Source organism: Oncorhynchus kisutch, unplaced genomic scaffold (genome assembly GCF_002021735.2).
Source record: "Oncorhynchus kisutch isolate 150728-3 unplaced genomic scaffold, Okis_V2 Okis06b-Okis10b_hom, whole genome shotgun sequence".
NCBI lineage: Eukaryota > Metazoa > Chordata > Actinopteri > Salmoniformes > Salmonidae > Oncorhynchus > Oncorhynchus kisutch.
The window spans coordinates 2,319,821-2,337,893 of NW_022261983.1; the positions used below are offsets into that span (position 1 = coordinate 2,319,821).

At 42.4% G+C, this 18,073-nt stretch overlaps 1 protein-coding gene across 6 annotated transcripts in view; it reads left to right on the plus strand.

Moving 5' to 3' along the window:
- Window positions 1–18,073, plus strand: part of arhgap17b (Rho GTPase activating protein 17b) — a 64,635-nt gene that overhangs the window by 2,056 nt on the left and 44,506 nt on the right. For all 6 annotated transcript variants that reach the window (XM_031813833.1, XM_031813834.1, XM_031813832.1 and 3 more), the window contains exon 2: window positions 9,325–9,364. In XM_031813833.1, the coding sequence (XP_031669693.1) occupies window positions 9,325–9,364 (40 nt within the window). The remainder of the gene's footprint in view (window positions 1–9,324; window positions 9,365–18,073) is intronic.

The window sequence follows — 18,073 nt, forward strand, 5'->3', positions numbered from 1 at the left end:
TATAGCTTGTGTGCTATGATGTTAAAACACTGACTGTCATGTTTATAGCCAACTCCCATGTAAAGGGGGAATCCCCATCCATCCACCCAGGCACTGTGCAGCCCCCATCCCACACTGCTTCCGCATGGTGCCCCCTCTCCCTCTGACCCTACACTCAACACCACTGTTCTCCCTCTGACCCTACAGGGGTTGTCCTCAGGCGCTCAACACCACTGTTCTCCCTCTGACCCTACAGGGGTTGCCCTCAGGCGCTCAACACCACTGTTCTCCCTCTGACCCTACAGGGGTTGCCCTCAGGCGCTCAACACCACTGTTCTCCCTCAGTCGCTGCTGATGTCCACTGAGCTAACACTGTTGTCTCTCAGTCTTTGTTGATGTCCACTGAGCTAACACCACTGTTGTCCCTCAGTCTCTGTTGATGTCCACTGAGCTAACACCACTGTTGTCCCTCAGTCTCTGTTGATGTCCACTGAGCTAACACCACTGTTGTCCCTCAGTCTCTGCTGATGTCCACTGAGCAACAGTATTATCACATTAGGATATTCTATGGACCATAAGTACTACACACTATATCCTCCAGTAGTAGATCCTCTGGAATAACTATTGAAGCTCTAATGGATGAGTACTTCTCACTGGTAGCCTACAGTGTACATGTGTAAAACTCATTCTACGAAGGGCCGAGTGTCTGGATTGAAGAATTAAGGTCCTGGTTAGTAAGACAATCGCCTGACCTGATTATCTAGGGCTTAATTGAAAGGAAAAACAACAACCAGCAGAGACTAGGCCCTCCATGGAATGAGTTTGACACCCCTGCTATAGTGGATGATGGGGTTTACATTCCCCCTCATAATGTAAAGTGTTATAAATACAATCCATTATCATTAAGTCTGTTTATTATCATTAGGAATAGAATAACTTTACCCTGTCTGTAATAGTCATTAGAGTTTAAGTAAGAGGCCTTGATTGCCTATCCAGTCTTTTCCATATATTGGGACATAGCTGTAAACACAGCTGGGCAGGCTGACAGCTAGAGAGGATGTGTTCCAAATGGCATCCTATTCCATTTATAGTGCCTGTTTGACCAGGCCCTATAGGGCTCTCATTGGTCAATTAACCACATGGTCCAACCGAAACTTGACCTCCACCTTTAACCCAACCCCTCCGAAAGAGACGCATACATTCACAGGTATATACATATATACATTCACACATACATGCATACATACACAGGTATATACATTCATACATATACACACACTACTGGTCAAAAGTTTTAGAACACCTACTCATTCAATGATTTTTCTTTATTTGTACTATTTTCTACATTGTATAATAATAGTGAAGACATCAAAACTATGAATTAACACATATGGAATCATGTAGTAACCAAAAAAAGTGTTAAACAAATAAAAATATATTTCATATTTGAGATTCTTTCCTTAATGCATTTGAGCCAATCAGTTTTGTTGTGTTGTGGTATACAGAAGATAACCCTATTTGGTAAAAGACCAAGTCCATATTATGGCAAGAACAGCTCAAATAAGCAAAGAGAAACAACAGAGGAAGAGGAACATTTCAAGAACTTTGAAAGTTTCTTCAAATGCAGTCACAAAAACCATCAAGCGCTATGATGAAACAGTCTCTCATGAGGACCACCACAGGAAAGGAAGACCCAGAGTTATCTCTGCTGCAGAGGATAAGTTCATTAGAGTTACCAGCCTCAGAAATTGCAGCCCAAATAAATGCTTCACAGAGTTTAACAGACACATCTCAACATCAACTGTTCAGAGGAGACTGTGTGAATCAGGCCTCCATGGTCAAATAGCTGCAAAGAAACCAGTACTATTAGTTCACCAATAATAAGAAGAGACTTGGTTGGGCCAAGAAACACAAGCAATGGGCATTAGACAGGTGGAAATTTGTCCTTTAGTCTGGAGTCCAGATTTGAGATTTTTGGTTCCAACCTCCGTGTCTTTGTGAGACACTGTGTGGGTGAACGGATGATCTCTGCATGTGCATTTCCCACCGTAAAGCATGGAGGAGGAGGTGTGATGGTGTGGGGGTGCTTTGCTGGTGACAATATCAGTGATTTATTTAGAATTCAAGCCACACTTAACCAGCATGGCTACCACAGCATTCTGCAGCGATACGCCATCCCATCTGGTTTGCACTTAGTGGGACTATCATTTGTTTTTCAACAGGACAATGACCCAACACACCTTCAGGCTGTGTAAGATCTATTTGACCAAGAAGGAGAGTGATGGAGTGCTGCATCAGATGACCTGGCATCCACAATCCCCCGACCTCAACCCAATTGAGATGGTTTTGGATGAGTCGGACCACTGTGTGAAGGAAAAACAGCCAACAAGTGCTCAGCATATGTCAGAACTCCTTCAAGACTGTTGGAAAAGACATAAAGTGAATAGGCTGTAATTTGGGATACACACAGTGTAGACTGACCTGCATGCTGCCACCCACTTTTGGCAGAACTACTATACTTTCACATTCCTGTGGGCCTGCTGCCAGTGGGACTGCCTGGTAGGCCTACCAAACAAAATACTTTTCACACAAACAGTTGGCTGAACACAGGAGTTGCATGAGGTGTGATTTATGCAGAGGTTTGTTGCGAATCTATGAATATCACAAACTAATATGAATGAACATCTCAAACTAAAAGTAGTTTTGATGAGAGTGGTGAAGAGAAACCGTTTGATCAATGCAAAAAAGTATGTATTACGCATACCTACATGTAATATAGTGACCAGGGAAACACAACTCAAAATAATACGAATACATTTTACCCCTAACTTTTACCCCTAACTTTTACCCCTAACTTTTACTCCTAACTTTTAGTCCTAACTTTTACCCCTAACTTTTACCCCTAACTTTTACCCCTAACTTTTACCCCTAACTTTTACTCCTAACTTTTACCCCTAACTTTTACCCCTAACTTTTACCCCTAACTTTTACCCCTAACTTTTACCCCTAACTTTTACCCCTAACTTTTACCCCTAACTTTTACCTCTAACTTTTACCCCTAACTTTTACCCCTAACTTTTACCCCTAACTTTTACCTCTAACTTTTACCCCTAACTTTTACCCCTAACTTTTACTCCTAACTTTTACCTCTAACTTTTAGTCCTAACTTTTACCTCTAACTTTTACCCCTAACTTTTACTCCTAACTTTTACCTCTAACTTTTAGTCCTAACTTTTTGCACAAAACAAAAAAGCTTTTTCCGGAGTCGATGGGGACAATGTGGAGGGTGGTGTTCTAATGGTGTAATGATTCATATCAATCTTCCCTCTGTATGTCACCACCCTGGTGATGAGGGCCTCTCTGTCTGTCTCCGGAAAGGACAGGCGGGCCAGGCTGGGGCACGGGGAGGTTTTATCGAGTAAGCGTTTCCATGCTTGGTCAGCCAGGAGACAGCATGGTGCTGTGGATGTCACTGAGCTACACTGTCGTAAATAAAAAAGGAGGAAGGAACCACTGTTTGGGTTTAGTCATACTGTCGTCTCGTTCCCAGCCCTGTGTCTTCATAGTAACTCCATAACCCTGCCAAGCAAGGCTAAAGTTTGTACCAGTAATACTCTTTTGGTAGTCAATGCTTGTCTATTTGATTTAGTAGGTTCAATAGTAGTGTGTTTATTGAAGTGATAATACCCTCGAAGCCGGTGTTTGGGGGATATATTGGCACGTTAGCAAACCGTGCCAAACCGAACATATTCAAATAATTATGGACATATTTTCATCCCCCAAAATATTTTTAATGAATTTATTCATACTATTTCATCCTTCTACGAGATATAGTCCCGACACAAACCTAAGTCTGTTCGTTCTATCGGTTTGGTTGCCAGAGACACGACCCAGTCGCTAAGTCTTTTAGTACTGTATCTATGTACGCGACCCAGTCATTCATTCATTCTAAATGTTCCAAATGCAAACGTTCTTATCCCTTGATTGCTAGCTAACCAACTACGGCTAATTTACAGTCACGGCAAACAGTGCAACCAGAATAATTGCAAATTAGCTGCATTTGCATTTGTTTACACTGTTTTCTAGTGACATTTATTTGGATACATCCATAACAATGAGCTAATCTAGGTCCAACAGCAAGACAGCAAGGTTTATACAAATCTCCGCTGTGGAAAACCAAATGCAAATTAATTACTTAAATATCATACAATGTGATTTTCTGGATTTTTTGTTTTAGATTCCGTCTCTCACAGTTGAAGTGTACCTATGATAAAAATGACAGACCTCTACATGCTTTGTAAGTAGGAAAACCTGCAAAATCGTCTGTGTATCAAATACTTGTTCTCCCCACTGTATGTGATTGGGTCTCAATGTAATTCAAGGTATGAAATGATTGTTAAAAGAATCGGCCCATAGATGAGTATACCAGTATTAATTTAGGCTTGATTAGTTTTACTGTAGATATGTTCACATAACACTGAACAAAGACTTTTAAAGTGTCCCTCTGTCGTTTCCAGTGAATGATTTAGGGTCTTTGTATTTCACCAGAGTGGTGAAGCTGTAGAACACCTCCCTCACTGTGCCTATGGTCTGGTGAAAGACTGCTGGAATACTCATCATGTCTGTGATACACTAAATCAGAGATTGTAATGTAGTTTGCAGACCTGAGTCAATGGGAGGTCACTGTGTGTGTGTGTGTGCTTGCGTGAAGGGGTTGTATGTGTTTTGTGTGTGCGTGTGAGTAGTCTACATGTGTTTTTGTATGTGTATTTGAGCACACTCGTGTATGTGTTTATATTTAATATATATTTGTGTGTATGCGTGGGATTGGCCTACACGTGTGTGTGTGTGTGTGTGTGTGTGTGTGTGTGTGTGGAGGGGGAGGGGGTTGTACTTGTGTATGTGTGTGAGTAGCCTATGTTTGTGTGTGTGTGTGTGTACACCAGTGCATGTCTGTTTATATGTATCTGTGTATGTGGTGAGCCTATATGTGTTACAGGTTAGCATAGTGATAAGAGCATCAGCAGTTATTTCCTACACTTGTCAAACTGCAGCAGTATGTTACTGGCTAATGTGGTCAGTCTGTTTTGCATTCCTTTCCTCCATATCTTCATTTCTGTTACCAAGCTTAAAGTATGTGTAGTATACTGCAATAATAACACTGTTGCTATGTATTATCTCTGAGGACATAGCAGCTCTGAGATACAGTACTGCATCACCAAATATGTAGACCACAGTGTAAAGTTGTTGAATATGTAGACCACAGTGTAAAGTTGTTGAATATGTAGACCACAGTGTAAAGTAGTTGAATATGTAGACCACAGTGTAAAGTTGTTGAATATGTAGACAACAGTGTAAAGTTGTTGAATATGTAGACCACAGTGTAAAGTTGTTGAATATGTAGACCACAGTGTAAAGTTGTTGAATATGTAGACCACAGTGTAAAGTTGTTGAATATGTAGACAACAGTGTAAAGTTGTTGAATATGTAGACCACAGTGTAAAGTTGTTGAATATGTAGACTACAGTGTAAAGTAGTTGAATATGTAGACCACAGTGTAAAGAGTAGTTGAATATGTAGACAACAGTGTAAAGTTGTTGAATATGTAGACCACAGTGTAAAGAGTAGCTGAATATGTAGACAACAGTGTAAAGTTGTTGAATATGTAGACCACAGTGTAAAGTAGTTGAATATGTAGACAACAGTGTAAAGAGTAGTTGAATATGTAGACAACAGTGTAAAGTTGTTGAATATGTAGACCACAGTGTAAAGAGTAGCTGAATATGTAGACCACAGTGTAAAGTAGTTGAATATGTAGACCACAGTGTAAAGAGTAGCTGAATATGTAGACAACAGTGTAAAGTAGTTGAATATGTAGACAACAGTGTAAAGTTGTTGAATATGTAGACCACAGTGTAAAGTTGTTGAATATGTAGACCACAGTGTAAAGTAGTTGAATATGTAGACCACAGTGTAAAGAGTAGTTGAATATGTAGACAACAGTGTAAAGTTGTTGAATATGTAGACCACAGTGTAAAGAGTAGCTGAATATGTAGACAACAGTGTAAAGTTGTTGAATATGTAGACCACAGTGTAAAGTAGTTGAATATGTAGACAACAGTGTAAAGTTGTTGAATATGTAGACAACAGTGTAAAGTTGTTGAATATGTAGACAACAGTGTAAAGTTGTTGAATATGTAGACCACAGTGTAAAGAGTAGTTGAATATGTAGACCACAGTGTAAAGAGTTGTTGAACCACAAGAGATAATGAGATGAATAGGCTTGATTAGGTCTTTGCTGGTGCACGACTGCTGCACCACCAAGCCCACAACCCCTCAGTTTATCCATAACCATGTTGCCCTGAGGCATTTAAACTTACCCCCAGAACAGAGTCTCTTCAGCAGACACTGGCTAACATGTTCCAGTGACTGGATGGATAGATAACCAACCTGATAGACAGAGAGCAGGGGGTTCCTGTTTAGAAGCTTGACAGAGAGTCTCTGTAACAAAGCCGTGGGGCTCAATACGTGGATCAGGTAAATAAAGAGGCAGAGATGTCTTTCTAACCCAAGTCTATATGTAACTATTACTCACTGTAAGCTGAAATGAAGCTAAATTGAATGACCTGAGAAGTGGATGTATGGGGTGGTTGTGACTCTGATGAGTCGATTGGTCTGATCTTTCTACATATGTTTCATTTCTTATTCAGTGTTATAGTCTCTCTTCTCCCAGGGTCCTGACTGTAGCAATGCAATCAAGATGTCTATTCTTAGAATAATGCCTACTAGCTCAATGCAGCTATTCTAGCTCAAATCAATGCTAATTCATTATATATGTTTTTGTTCAGCTCTTAGCCTCCTACCTCCCCAGGCCAACCAATGGCCATGTCTTCTCAGTAACGAGACACTTTACTGCATGGTCTGTGTGGATATTCTGGTTTGAGCTGTCATTTGTCTGGTCTAGATGATATCAGGGCTTGATTTATGTGGCCTTTACAGATTAAGATATATCCATCCCTAGTCTCTCTGGTTGATTTTAAACTTCACCAATTAAAGGGATGGTTCAGCGATTTAACAAAAACCAAAGTGTCTTCCTAGGTTTTGGCCTTTCTAGGGAGTTTTTCCTAGCCACCGTGCTTCTACACCTGCATTGCTTGCTGTTTGGGGTTTTAGGCTGGGTTTCTGTACACCACTTTGAGATATCAGCTGATGTACGAAGGGCTATATAAATACATTTGATTTGATTAGATTTCAGTCACTCCTTGTCCATAGACTGCTTTTTAGGTAAGGGAGAAAACATGTAAAATCGCTGAACTATCCATTTTATACAATTCTGCTACTTTCAGTGGGATAGATCATAGACACAGTTTCTATTTGGTGTACCAGCGGTACCATTTACAGTAAAGCAGGGGCTTGGTACAGTAATGTGCAGGGTATAGTAAGGTATTCTTTCACTGGGTTACAACAGTATTAGGTAAGAGATGTTGTGTGTGTGTGAGGGGGTTAATTGATCCCAATGAGCATTACTGTAGGTTGTTGGCCCAGACTCCAGTAAGAGGAGAGTGCCCTCTGGGGAAGATGGTGTGTGTGCCTGTACGTGCACACGTGTGAGTGGGGAGGACCTAAGTTTCTGTAGCCATCCTGCCGGCTCAGCAGTATCACAACCCTCTAAATGGTGAGCTAATGATCACTTCACTATCACAACCCTCTAAATGGTGAGCTAATGATCACTTCACTATCACAACCCTCTAAATGGTGAGCTAATGATCACTTCACTATCACAACCCTCTAAATGGTGAGCTAATGATAACGTCACTATCACAACCCTCTAAATGGTGAGCTAATGATCACTTCACTATCACAACCCTCTAAATGGTGAGCTAATGATAACGTCACTATCACAACCCTCTAAATGGTGAGCTAATGATCACTTCACTATCAGAACCCTATAAATGGTGAGCTAATGATCACGTCACTATCACAACCCTCTAAATGGTGAGCTAATGATCACTTCACTATCAGAACCCTATAAATGGTGAGCTAATGATCACTTCACTATCAGAACCCTATAAATGGTGAGCTAATGATCACTTCACTATCAGAACCCTATAAATGGTAAGCTAATGATCACTTCACTATCAGAACCCTATAAATGGTGAGCTAATGATCACGTCACTATCAGATCCCTCTAAATGGTGAGCTAATGATCACGTCACTATCAGAACCCTCTAAATGGTGAACTAATGATCACGTCACTATCAGAACCCTCTAAATGGTGAGCTAATGATCACTTCACTATCAGAACCCTATAAATGGTGAGCTAATGATCACTTCACTATCAGAACCCTATAAATGGTAAGCTAATGATCACTTCACTATCAGAACCCTATAAATGGTGAGCTAATGATCACTTCACTTCGCAACAAACTTTAGGTCTGTCTTTTGTTAAGTGCTGGGAAAATCTAGTGCAGGGACCACCACTCCACTGGATTAAAGGGAACTGTGTGTTATTACAGATGTAGGGATAGGTCTATGGAGAATATTGGCTGTTATTTCTTTCCACAGTGAATTATGGTGTTAAGATTGGTAGGCTGTGTTTCCCAAAAGGTGGATCAGGAAGATCAATATGGGTTTCTCTTGCACCTGATTCGTTGTTGCTGAACGCTAGATTGCGTCGACGAACAGTTTTTGCTTATTGGGTCTCAAGAACATTTGAATGGCTTTAAGTCTGTCACAGTGCCAAGAAAACCCTTGAAACCCCAGCTGTATGGGATAGTGCATTTTGGTTTTGGAATAATGTCAGTAAACTCTCCACTCCTCTCTCTCCTCCAACATACAAGTTGACTGGTGGGTATTACATGTTTGAGACATCAACAGACCTCTCACCTCCTGCTGTTGCCATAACAAATGCTGGAATTCAGGAAACAGGAAGTGTGTGTTCTAACAGGGGTAGGATCTAACAGGCCCTCTCCCTGGAAACAGCCACAGGCAGAGGTGTGGAGTGTCGGTGTGTATGAGTGAGTTAGGTCTACTTGTGATGTTTGTTGTGCAGGGTAGTCCAGGGTGAGTTTCCTGAAGGCTGCCTTTCTCTCGTCGACCCAGGCCCAGACCACTCATAGCATAGCAGAAAGTCTTTTGTTGCTGTAGGGCTGCCGGCTGCGTTGTCTAGAGAAATAAAGTGCAACGTTAGCTATGACGTTACCTATGACTTGCCCCTAATCAGTAAGACAGGCTAGTCTTCATTACCTGTCGTAGTATTGGCTCAGAGATGGAGAAGTGGAGAGAGATATTATGCCCTATTATGTCTGCCTATCTGACCTTTGACCTCTGTGTTTTCCTCCACAGAGCTGAGAAGACTGAGGTGCTGAGTGATGACCTTCTACAGGTGAATATTAGTATTCTGTCTCCTGCTTCCACTTTATACTCAGTCACAGCAGCCTTAGACACTGTCAAGTCAAATGCAACCATTAACATGTGATGACTTGTGTTGACTGGATGGAACGTGATGACTTGTGTTGACTGGATGGAACATGTGATGACTTGTGATGACTTGTGTTGACTGGATGAACATGTGATGACTTGTGTTGACTGGATGGAACATGTGATGACTTGTGTTGACTAGATGGAACATGTGATGACTTGTTGACTGGATGGAACATGTGATGACTTGTGTTGACTGGATGGAACATGTGATGACTTGTGTTGACTGGATGGAACATGTGATGACTTGTGTTGACTGGATGGAACATGTGATGACTGGATGGAACATGTGATGACTTGTGTTGACTAGATGGAACATGTGATGACTTGTTGACTGGATGAAACATGTGATGACTTGTGTTGACTGGTTGGAACATGTGATGACTTGTGTTGACTGGATGGAACATGTGATGACTTGTGTTGACTGGATGGAACATGTGATGACTGGATGGAACATGTGATGACTTGTGTTGACTAGATGGAACATGTGATGACTTGTTGACTGGATGGAACATGTGATGACTTGTGTTGACTGGATGGAACATGTGATGACTTGTGTTGACTGGATGTAACATGTGATGACTTGTGTTGACTAGATGGAACATGTGATGACTTGTGTTGACTAGATGGAACATGTGATGACTTGTGTTGACTGGATGGAACATGTGATGACTGGATGGAACATGTGATGACTTGTGTTGACTGGATGGAACATGTGATGACTGGATGGAACATGTGATGTCATGGGGAAAAGGGCCGATGCTGCACAAAAGACGACCATGGTGTCAAACCCGAAACGGGAGTAATTTAATTTAGTGAACCTGTGATTGTTTCTGAATTACAAAATACATTGCCTTGTAAACTTGGCAAGACAAGTTGGCTAAAGCAGAGCTGTTTGTTTCAAGCCATGTTATCAAGTTCACAGTCTACCTCCATCTTCATAACCCCTCCTGGCAGAGAGAGATGCAACATGAGTCATTTAGTGATGAGGGATTTAGTCAATGTACACACACAAAAACACATCCTGTCTATTTTTGGTAAGACATCTTGACTCTGGTCTTGAAACAAGGCTGTTGGCAAGGGTTTGTTGTTGTGTCTGGTTTTCAGTGATGCGCTGACAGGTGCGATGTGTGAGAAAGACAGTTACCATGTTTTTCCAATCAGAACAGACCTTGGCAGCTTGTTTTACTCCAGAACACATACTGTGTCCATGATGTGCCAGGGAGAACAACATGGCAGCTGAATAAAGTGGCTGAGTGTATGTTAACTGAGAGGAGGAGAGAGAGAGTATGTTAACTGAGAGGAGAGAGAGAGAGTGTATGTTAACTGAGAGGAGGAGAGAGAGTGTATGTTAACTGAGAGGAGGAGAGAGCGAGTGTATGTTAACTGAGAGGAGAGAGAGAGTGTATGTTAACTGAGAGGAGAGAGAGAGAGTGTACGTTAACTGAGAGGAGGAGAGAGAGAGTGTATGTTAACTGAGAGGAGGAGAGAGAGTGTATGTTAACTGAGAGGAGAGAGAGAGAGTGTATGTTAACTGAGAGGAGAGAGAGAGAGTGTATGTTAACTGAGAGGAGAGAGAGAGAGTGTATGTTAACTGAGAGGAGAGAGAGAGAGTGTATGTTAACTGAGAGGAGAGAGAGAGAGTGTATGTTAACTGAGAGGAGAGAGAGAGTGTATGTTAACTGAGAGGAGAGAGAGAGAGTGTATGTTAACTGAGAGGAGAGAGAGAGTATGTTAACTGAGAGGAGAGAGAGAGTGTATGTTAACTGAGAGGAGGAGAGAGAGTATATGTTAACTGAGAGGAGGAGAGAGAGAGAGTGTATGTTAACTGAGAGGAGAGAGAGAGAGTGTATGTTAACTGAGAGGAGAGAGAGAGAGTGTATGTTACCTGAGAGGAGAGAGAGAGAGTATGTTAACTGAGAGGAGAGAGAGAGTATGTTAACTGAGAGGAGGAGAGAGAGTATGTTAACTGAGAGGAGAGAGAGAGTATGTTAACTGAGAGGAGAGAGAGAGAGTGTATGTTAACTGAGAGGAGAGAGAGAGTGTATGTTAACTGAGAGGAGGAGAGAGAGAGTATGTTAACTGAGAGGAGGAGAGAGAGAGTATGTTAACTGAGAGGAGGAGAGAGAGAGTATGTTAACTGAGAGGAGGAGAGAGAGAGTGTATGTTAACTGAGAGGAGAGAGAGAGAGTGTATGTTAACTGAGAGGAGGAGAGAGAGAGTGTATGTTAACTGAGAGGAGAGAGAGAGAGTGTATGTTAACTGAGAGGAGGAGAGAGAGAGTGTTAACTGAGAGGAGGAGAGAGAGAGTGTTAACTGAGAGGAGAGAGAGAGAGTGTATGTTAACTGAGAGGAGAGAGAGAGAGTGTATGTTAACTGAGAGGAGGAGAGAGAGAGTGTATGTTAACTGAGAGGAGGAGAGAGAGAGAGTATGTTAACTGAGAGGAGAGAGAGTGTATGTTAACTGAGAGGAGGAGAGAGAGTGTATGTTAACTGAGAGGAGGAGAGAGAGTGTATGTTAACTGAGAGGAGGAGAGCGAGTGTATGTTAACTGAGAGGAGGAGAGAGAGTGTATGTTAACTGAGAGGAGAGAGAGAGAGTGTATGTTAACTGAGAGGAGAGAGAGAGTATGTTAACTGAGAGGAGAGAGAGAGTATCTTAACTGAGAGGAGGAGAGAGAGTATGTTAACTGAGAGGAGAGAGAGAGAGAGTATCTTAACTGAGAGGAGAGAGAGAGAGTATGTTAACTGAGAGGAGAGAGAGAGAGTATGTTAACTGAGAGGAGAGAGAGAGAGTATGTTAACTGAGAGGAGAGAGAGAGAGTGTTAACTGAGAGGAGGAGAGAGAGTGTATGTTAACTGAGAGGAGAGAGAGAGTGTAAACTGAGAGGAGAGAGAGTGTATGTTAACTGAGAGGAGAGAGAGAGTATGTTAACTGAGAGGAGGAGAGAGAGTGTATGTTAACTGAGAGGAGGAGAGAGAGTGTATGTTAACTGAGAGGAGAGAGAGAGTATGTTAACTGAGAGGAGGAGAGAGAGTGTATGTTAACTGAGAGGAGAGAGAGTGTATGTTAACTGAGAGGAGAGAGAGAGAGAGTGTATGTTAACTGAGAGGAGAGAGAGAGAGTGTATGTTAACTGAGAGGAGAGAGAGTGTATGTTAACTGAGAGGAGGAGAGAGAGTGTATGTTAACTGAGAGGAGAGAGAGAGAGTATGTTAACTGAGAGGAGAGAGGGAGAGTATGTTAACTGAGAGGAGGAGAGAGAGTGTATGTTAACTGAGAGGAGGAGAGAGAGTGTATGTTAACTGAGAGGAGGAGAGAGAGTGTATGTTAACTGAGAGGAGGAGAGAGAGTGTATGTTAACTGAGAGGAGAGAGAGAGAGAGTATGTTAACTGAGAGGAGAGAGAGAGAGTATGTTAACTGAGAGGAGAGAGAGAGAGTATGTTAACTGAGAGGAGAGAGAGAGAGTGTTAACTGAGAGGAGGAGAGAGAGTGTATGTTAACTGAGAGGAGAGAGAGAGTGTATGTTAACTGAGAGGAGAGAGAGTGTATGTTAACTGAGAGGAGGAGAGAGAGTGTATGTTAACTGAGAGGAGAGAGAGTGTATGTTAACTGAGAGGAGAGAGAGAGAGTGTATGTTAACTGAGAGGAGAGAGAGAGAGTGTATGTTAACTGAGAGGAGAGAGAGTGTATGTTAACTGAGAGGAGAGAGAGTGTATGTTAACTGAGAGGAGGAGAGAGAGTGTATGTTAACTGAGAGGAGAGAGAGTGTATGTTAACTGAGAGGAGAGAGAGAGAGTGTATGTTACCTGAGAGGAGAGAGAGTGTATGTTAACTGAGAGGAGGAGAGAGAGTGTATGTTAACTGAGAGGAGAGAGAGAGAGTGTATGTTAACTGAGAGGAGAGAGAGAGTATGTTAACTGAGAGGAGGAGAGAGAGTATGTTACCTGAGAGGAGAGAGAGAGTATGTTAACTGAGAGGAGGAGAGAGAGTATGTTAACTGAGAGGAGGAGAGAGAGTATGTTAACTGAGAGGAGAGAGAGAGAGTATGTTAACTGAGAGGAGAGAGAGAGAGTATGTTAACTGAGAGGAGAGAGAGAGTGTTAACTGAGAGGAGGAGAGAGAGTGTATGTTAACTGAGAGGAGAGAGAGTGTATGTTAACTGAGAGGAGAGAGAGAGTATGTTAACTGAGAGGAGGAGAGAGAGTGTATGTTAACTGAGAGGAGGAGAGAGAGTGTATGTTAACTGAGAGGAGAGAGAGAGTATGTTAACTGAGAGGAGGAGAGAGAGTGTATGTTAACTGAGAGGAGAGAGAGAGAGTGTATGTTAACTGAGAGGAGAGAGAGAGAGTGTATGTTAACTGAGAGGAGAGAGAGAGAGTGTATGTTAACTGAGAGGAGAGAGAGAGAGTGTATGTTAACTGAGAGGAGAGAGAGAGAGTGTATGTTAACTGAGAGGAGAGAGAGAGTGTAAACTGAGAGGAGAGAGAGTGTATGTTAACTGAGAGGAGAGAGAGAGTATGTTAACTGAGAGGAGGAGAGAGAGTGTATGTTAACTGAGAGGAGGAGAGAGAGTGTATGTTAACTGAGAGGAGAGAGAGAGTATGTTAACTGAGAGGAGGAGAGAGAGTGTATGTTAACTGAGAGGAGAGAGAGTGTATGTTAACTGAGAGGAGAGAGAGAGAGAGTGTATGTTAACTGAGAGGAGAGAGAGAGAGTGTATGTTAACTGAGAGGAGAGAGAGTGTATGTTAACTGAGAGGAGGAGAGAGAGTGTATGTTAACTGAGAGGAGAGAGAGAGAGTATGTTAACTGAGAGGAGAGAGGGAGAGTATGTTAACTGAGAGGAGGAGAGAGAGTGTATGTTAACTGAGAGGAGGAGAGAGAGTGTATGTTAACTGAGAGGAGGAGAGAGAGTGTATGTTAACTGAGAGGAGGAGAGAGAGTGTATGTTAACTGAGAGGAGAGAGAGAGAGAGTATGTTAACTGAGAGGAGAGAGAGAGAGTATGTTAACTGAGAGGAGAGAGAGAGAGTATGTTAACTGAGAGGAGAGAGAGAGAGTGTTAACTGAGAGGAGGAGAGAGAGTGTATGTTAACTGAGAGGAGAGAGAGAGTGTATGTTAACTGAGAGGAGAGAGAGAGTGTATGTTAACTGAGAGGAGAGAGAGTGTATGTTAACTGAGAGGAGGAGAGAGAGTGTATGTTAACTGAGAGGAGAGAGAGAGAGTGTATGTTAACTGAGAGGAGAGAGAGAGAGTGTATGTTAACTGAGAGGAGAGAGAGTGTATGTTAACTGAGAGGAGAGAGAGTGTATGTTAACTGAGAGGAGGAGAGAGAGTGTATGTTAACTGAGAGGAGAGAGAGTGTATGTTAACTGAGAGGAGAGAGAGAGAGAGTATGTTAACTGAGAGGAGAGAGGGAGAGTATGTTAACTGAGAGGAGGAGAGAGAGTGTATGTTAACTGAGAGGAGGAGAGAGAGTGTATGTTAACTGAGAGGAGGAGAGAGAGTGTATGTTAACTGAGAGGAGGAGAGAGAGTGTATGTTAACTGAGAGGAGAGAGAGAGAGAGTATGTTAACTGAGAGGAGAGAGAGAGAGTATGTTAACTGAGAGGAGAGAGAGAGAGTGTATGTTAACTGAGAGGAGAGAGAGTGTATGTTAACTGAGAGGAGGAGAGAGAGTGTATGTTAACTGAGAGGAGAGAGAGAGAGTATGTTAACTGAGAGGAGAGAGGGAGAGTATGTTAACTGAGAGGAGGAGAGAGAGTGTATGTTAACTGAGAGGAGGAGAGAGAGTGTATGTTAACTGAGAGGAGGAGAGAGAGTGTATGTTAACTGAGAGGAGGAGAGAGAGTGTATGTTAACTGAGAGGAGAGAGAGAGAGAGTATGTTAACTGAGAGGAGAGAGAGAGAGTATGTTAACTGAGAGGAGAGAGAGAGAGTATGTTAACTGAGAGGAGAGAGAGAGAGTGTTAACTGAGAGGAGGAGAGAGAGTGTATGTTAACTGAGAGGAGAGAGAGAGTGTATGTTAACTGAGAGGAGAGAGAGAGTGTATGTTAACTGAGAGGAGAGAGAGTGTATGTTAACTGAGAGGAGGAGAGAGAGTGTATGTTAACTGAGAGGAGAGAGAGAGAGTGTATGTTAACTGAGAGGAGAGAGAGAGAGTGTATGTTAACTGAGAGGAGAGAGAGTGTATGTTAACTGAGAGGAGAGAGAGTGTATGTTAACTGAGAGGAGGAGAGAGAGTGTATGTTAACTGAGAGGAGAGAGAGTGTATGTTAACTGAGAGAGAGAGAGAGAGTGTATGTTACCTGAGAGGAGAGAGAGTGTATGTTAACTGAGAGGAGGAGAGAGAGTGTATGTTAACTGAGAGGAGAGAGAGAGAGTGTATGTTAACTGAGAGGAGAGAGAGAGTATGTTAACTGAGAGGAGGAGAGAGAGTATGTTACCTGAGAGGAGAGAGAGAGTATGTTAACTGAGAGGAGGAGAGAGAGTATGTTAACTGAGAGGAGGAGAGAGAGTATGTTAACTGAGAGGAGAGAGAGAGAGTATGTTAACTGAGAGGAGAGAGAGAGAGTATGTTAACTGAGAGGAGAGAGAGAGTGTTAACTGAGAGGAGGAGAGAGAGTGTATGTTAACTGAGAGGAGAGAGAGTGTATGTTAACTGAGAGGAGAGAGAGAGTATGTTAACTGAGAGGAGGAGAGAGAGTGTATGTTAACTGAGAGGAGGAGAGAGAGTGTATGTTAACTGAGAGGAGAGAGAGAGTATGTTAACTGAGAGGAGGAGAGAGAGTGTATGTTAACTGAGAGGAGAGAGAGAGAGTGTATGTTAACTGAGAGGAGAGAGAGAGAGTGTATGTTAACTGAGAGGAGAGAGAGAGAGTGTATGTTAACTGAGAGGAGAGAGAGAGAGTGTATGTTAACTGAGAGGAGAGAGAGTGTATGTTAACTGAGAGGAGAGAGAGAGAGTATGTTAACTGAGAGGAGAGAGAGAGAGTATGTTAACTGAGAGGAGAGAGAGAGAGTGTTAACTGAGAGGAGGAGAGAGAGTGTATGTTAACTGAGAGGAGAGAGAGAGTGTATGTTAACTGAGAGGAGAGAGAGTGTATGTTAACTGAGAGGAGGAGAGAGAGTGTATGTTAACTGAGAGGAGAGAGAGTGTATGTTAACTGAGAGGAGAGAGAGAGAGTGTATGTTAACTGAGAGGAGAGAGAGAGAGTGTATGTTAACTGAGAGGAGAGAGAGTGTATGTTAACTGAGAGGAGAGAGAGTGTATGTTAACTGAGAGGAGGAGAGAGAGTGTATGTTAACTGAGAGGAGAGAGAGTGTATGTTAACTGAGAGGAGAGAGAGAGAGTGTATGTTACCTGAGAGGAGAGAGAGTGTATGTTAACTGAGAGGAGGAGAGAGAGTGTATGTTAACTGAGAGGAGAGAGAGAGAGTGTATGTTAACTGAGAGGAGAGAGAGAGTATGTTAACTGAGAGGAGGAGAGAGAGTATGTTACCTGAGAGGAGAGAGAGAGTATGTTAACTGAGAGGAGGAGGAGAGAGTATGTTAACTGAGAGGAGGAGAGAGAGTATGTTAACTGAGAGGAGAGAGAGAGAGTATGTTAAACTGAGAGGAGAGAGAGAGAGTATGTTAACTGAGAGGAGAGAGAGAGTGTTAACTGAGAGGAGGAGAGAGAGTGTATGTTAACTGAGAGGAGAGAGAGTGTATGTTAACTGAGAGGAGAGAGAGAGTATGTTAACTGAGAGGAGGAGAGAGAGTGTATGTTAACTGAGAGGAGGAGAGAGAGTGTATGTTAACTGAGAGGAGAGAGAGAGTATGTTAACTGAGAGGAGGAGAGAGAGTGTATGTTAACTGAGAGGAGAGAGAGAGAGTGTATGTTAACTGAGAGGAGAGAGAGAGAGTGTATGTTAACTGAGAGGAGAGAGAGAGAGTGTATGTTAACTGAGAGGAGAGAGAAGAGAGTGTATGTTAACTGAGAGGAGAGAGAGAGAGTGTATGTTAACTGAGAGGAGGAGAGAGAGTGTAAACTGAGAGGAGAGAGAGTGTATGTTAACTGAGAGGAGAGAGAGAGTATGTTAACTGAGAGGAGGAGAGAGAGTGTATGTTAACTGAGAGGAGGAGAGAGAGTGTATGTTAACTGAGAGGAGAGAGAGAGTATGTTAACTGAGAGGAGGAGAGAGAGTGTATGTTAACTGAGAGGAGAGAGAGTGTATGTTAACTGAGAGGAGAGAGAGAGAGAGTGTATGTTAACTGAGAGGAGAGAGAGAGAGTGTATGTTAACTGAGAGGAGAGAGAGTGTATGTTAACTGAGAGGAGGAGAGAGAGTGTATGTTAACTGAGAGGAGAGAGAGAGAGTATGTTAACTGAGAGGAGAGAGGGAGAGTATGTTAACTGAGAGGAGGAGAGAGAGTGTATGTTAACTGAGAGGAGGAGAGAGAGTGTATGTTAACTGAGAGGAGGAGAGAGAGTGTATGTTAACTGAGAGGAGGAGAGAGAGTGTATGTTAACTGAGAGGAGAGAGAGAGAGAGTATGTTAACTGAGAGGAGAGAGAGAGAGTATGTTAACTGAGAGGAGAGAGAGAGAGTATGTTAACTGAGAGGAGAG